The 1848-nt window shown below is 52.4% G+C and overlaps 1 protein-coding gene across 1 annotated transcript; it reads right to left on the reverse strand.

Annotated features, from left to right (window-relative positions):
- Positions 1 to 893: 893 nt before the first annotated feature.
- LOC306783937 (septin-7-like) lies at positions 894 to 1634 on the reverse strand (the record flags this gene model as incomplete). The annotated part of the gene is made up of 1 exon (XM_079297329.1): positions 894 to 1634. A coding segment is annotated over one exon (741 nt), but the record flags the coding sequence as incomplete, so codon positions are not given.
- Positions 1635 to 1848: the final 214 nt, after the last annotated feature.

The raw sequence follows: 1848 nt of genomic DNA on the forward strand, positions 1-1848 counted from the left end.
ATGTTTTCCGGGGGAGTGACCAGCTTATCCAGCTACCTTCACTGAGCCTGCGCTGGAGCAGGTTCAAGCTTTTGGATGCGTTGCCATGGTGATTTTGCCGAACTTGCTTCGTGGAACCGAAAAGCCTGATCTACATCATCTTATCCTGAAAAGTATCCGGCTAACTAAGTTAGACACGTACGTGGAACGGGGCCCAGACGTCATTAATGATGTCACGGGAGTTCACAGATAGGACCCAAACGCAAGACCACAGGAGACAGAAGTGAATGTTAAACAGGTTTTATTTATAGACAGGTGGGTGCAGGTGTGGAGCCCGTGGTCCGACACCCGAGTGGCAGATCGACAGTGTGATGTCCCGTGGCTCGACACTGGAGAGTTGACAGATCGATGGTGTGAGTCCCGTGGCTCGACACTGGAGGGCTGGTGAGTTGACGGCGTGAAGTCCCGTGGCTCGATACTGGAGTCGACAGAGTGTAATCCGTAGACCACAACGAGAGCAGAGCGGCGGAGCGCATCCACAAACACAAGGAGGGCAGAGCCGTGGAGGGTAATCCACAGGGTTTCAGCGGGTTGAAGACGGTACGACCTGACACTCCCAGACTGCAGGACCAGAGTTTATATAGTGGCAGGCTACTCATTAAGGGGCCCTGAGTCTGGTGTGTCAGGCTGCAGGAGGTGATCAGCTTGAGTGTCCTCAGCCGTGCACGATTAAGGGTGCGGCCCTGGGAGGTGTCTGAAGGCAGAGGACAAACAGAGCACATGGCACACCACAACAGACAGGGGAATCCTGGATCCTGACAAATGAATGCTGACAGGTCTCCACCTCACAGAAACACTTGTTGTATTTGAGCATTCATAACTTTTTACATCCTACCAATGGTCTGCCCTCCAAACTAAGCCAATCGTGCCAGAGTCCTGGAGGCCTCCATTCTCTGCTGCTCCAGGCGCTGCTGGGCCTCCCAGTTCGCTCTCTCGTCCTCGAACACGCGTCTCTTCTCCTCCAGCTCTCTGTGCTGCGCCTCCAGGTTCTTCTTCATCTGCTCGTGACGCCGCTGAAGCTCTGCTTCAGAGTCTTTGAGCTTCTGCACTTTTTCCTTGACTTTCATCTCGAACACCTGCTCCATCTCCATCTCCATCTTCTTCATCTTAGTCACATGCTCTCGCCTTTCCTCCTCCATCTGGGCCAGAGGACTCTTGGTGGACAGTTGACCTTTAACCCTGTTGTTGTCCACTCCGTTGTAGGTGACCGCAGCCAGCTTCCTGCTGCGGTAGTTTTCGTAGTGGACGTTGTTCGTCACGTCCTTCAGGTCCTGCATGTGTGTTCTGATGAGCATATCTCTCAGGATGGTGAAGTCACAGTGGTCACTGTTTTCAACTTCTGCAACCCCCCAGGGGTATTGTCTCCCTCTGACTCTTTTGCTGTTCACCTCGATGATGGTGTTGCTTCCTACTACAGCCAGCGGCAACTTGTCCTTTATCTTCTTCACCAGCCGGTTCTCTTCTTCGTCATCGGTCTCTGGGAACTCGTAGATCTTGATTTTATGCTCTTGGATTTCTCGCATGACCTGTTTCTTGAACTGTTGGCATTCCTCTGGGGTGAGGGTGTCTGCTTTGGCGATCAGCGGGATGACATTAACGTTTCGGAGAAATCACTCCTTCTTCAGGCACATGGCTTAATTGACGGTCACGCGAATTTCGTGACCGTTTCATTGTAACTTGTAAAACTGTGTCTAATTGCCGTCTCCCCCAGTGAGGTTGAGTTTAGGGCAACAGTACAGGGACTGGATAAAAAAATGGAGGCTGGGTCGGAGGGCGATAGCCACCTCACTGACAACATTCCACGCAGCG

The sequence above is a fragment of the Melanostigma gelatinosum genome (assembly GCF_949748355.1).
Source record: "Melanostigma gelatinosum genome assembly, contig: SUPER_10_unloc_1, whole genome shotgun sequence".
NCBI lineage: Eukaryota > Metazoa > Chordata > Actinopteri > Perciformes > Zoarcidae > Melanostigma > Melanostigma gelatinosum.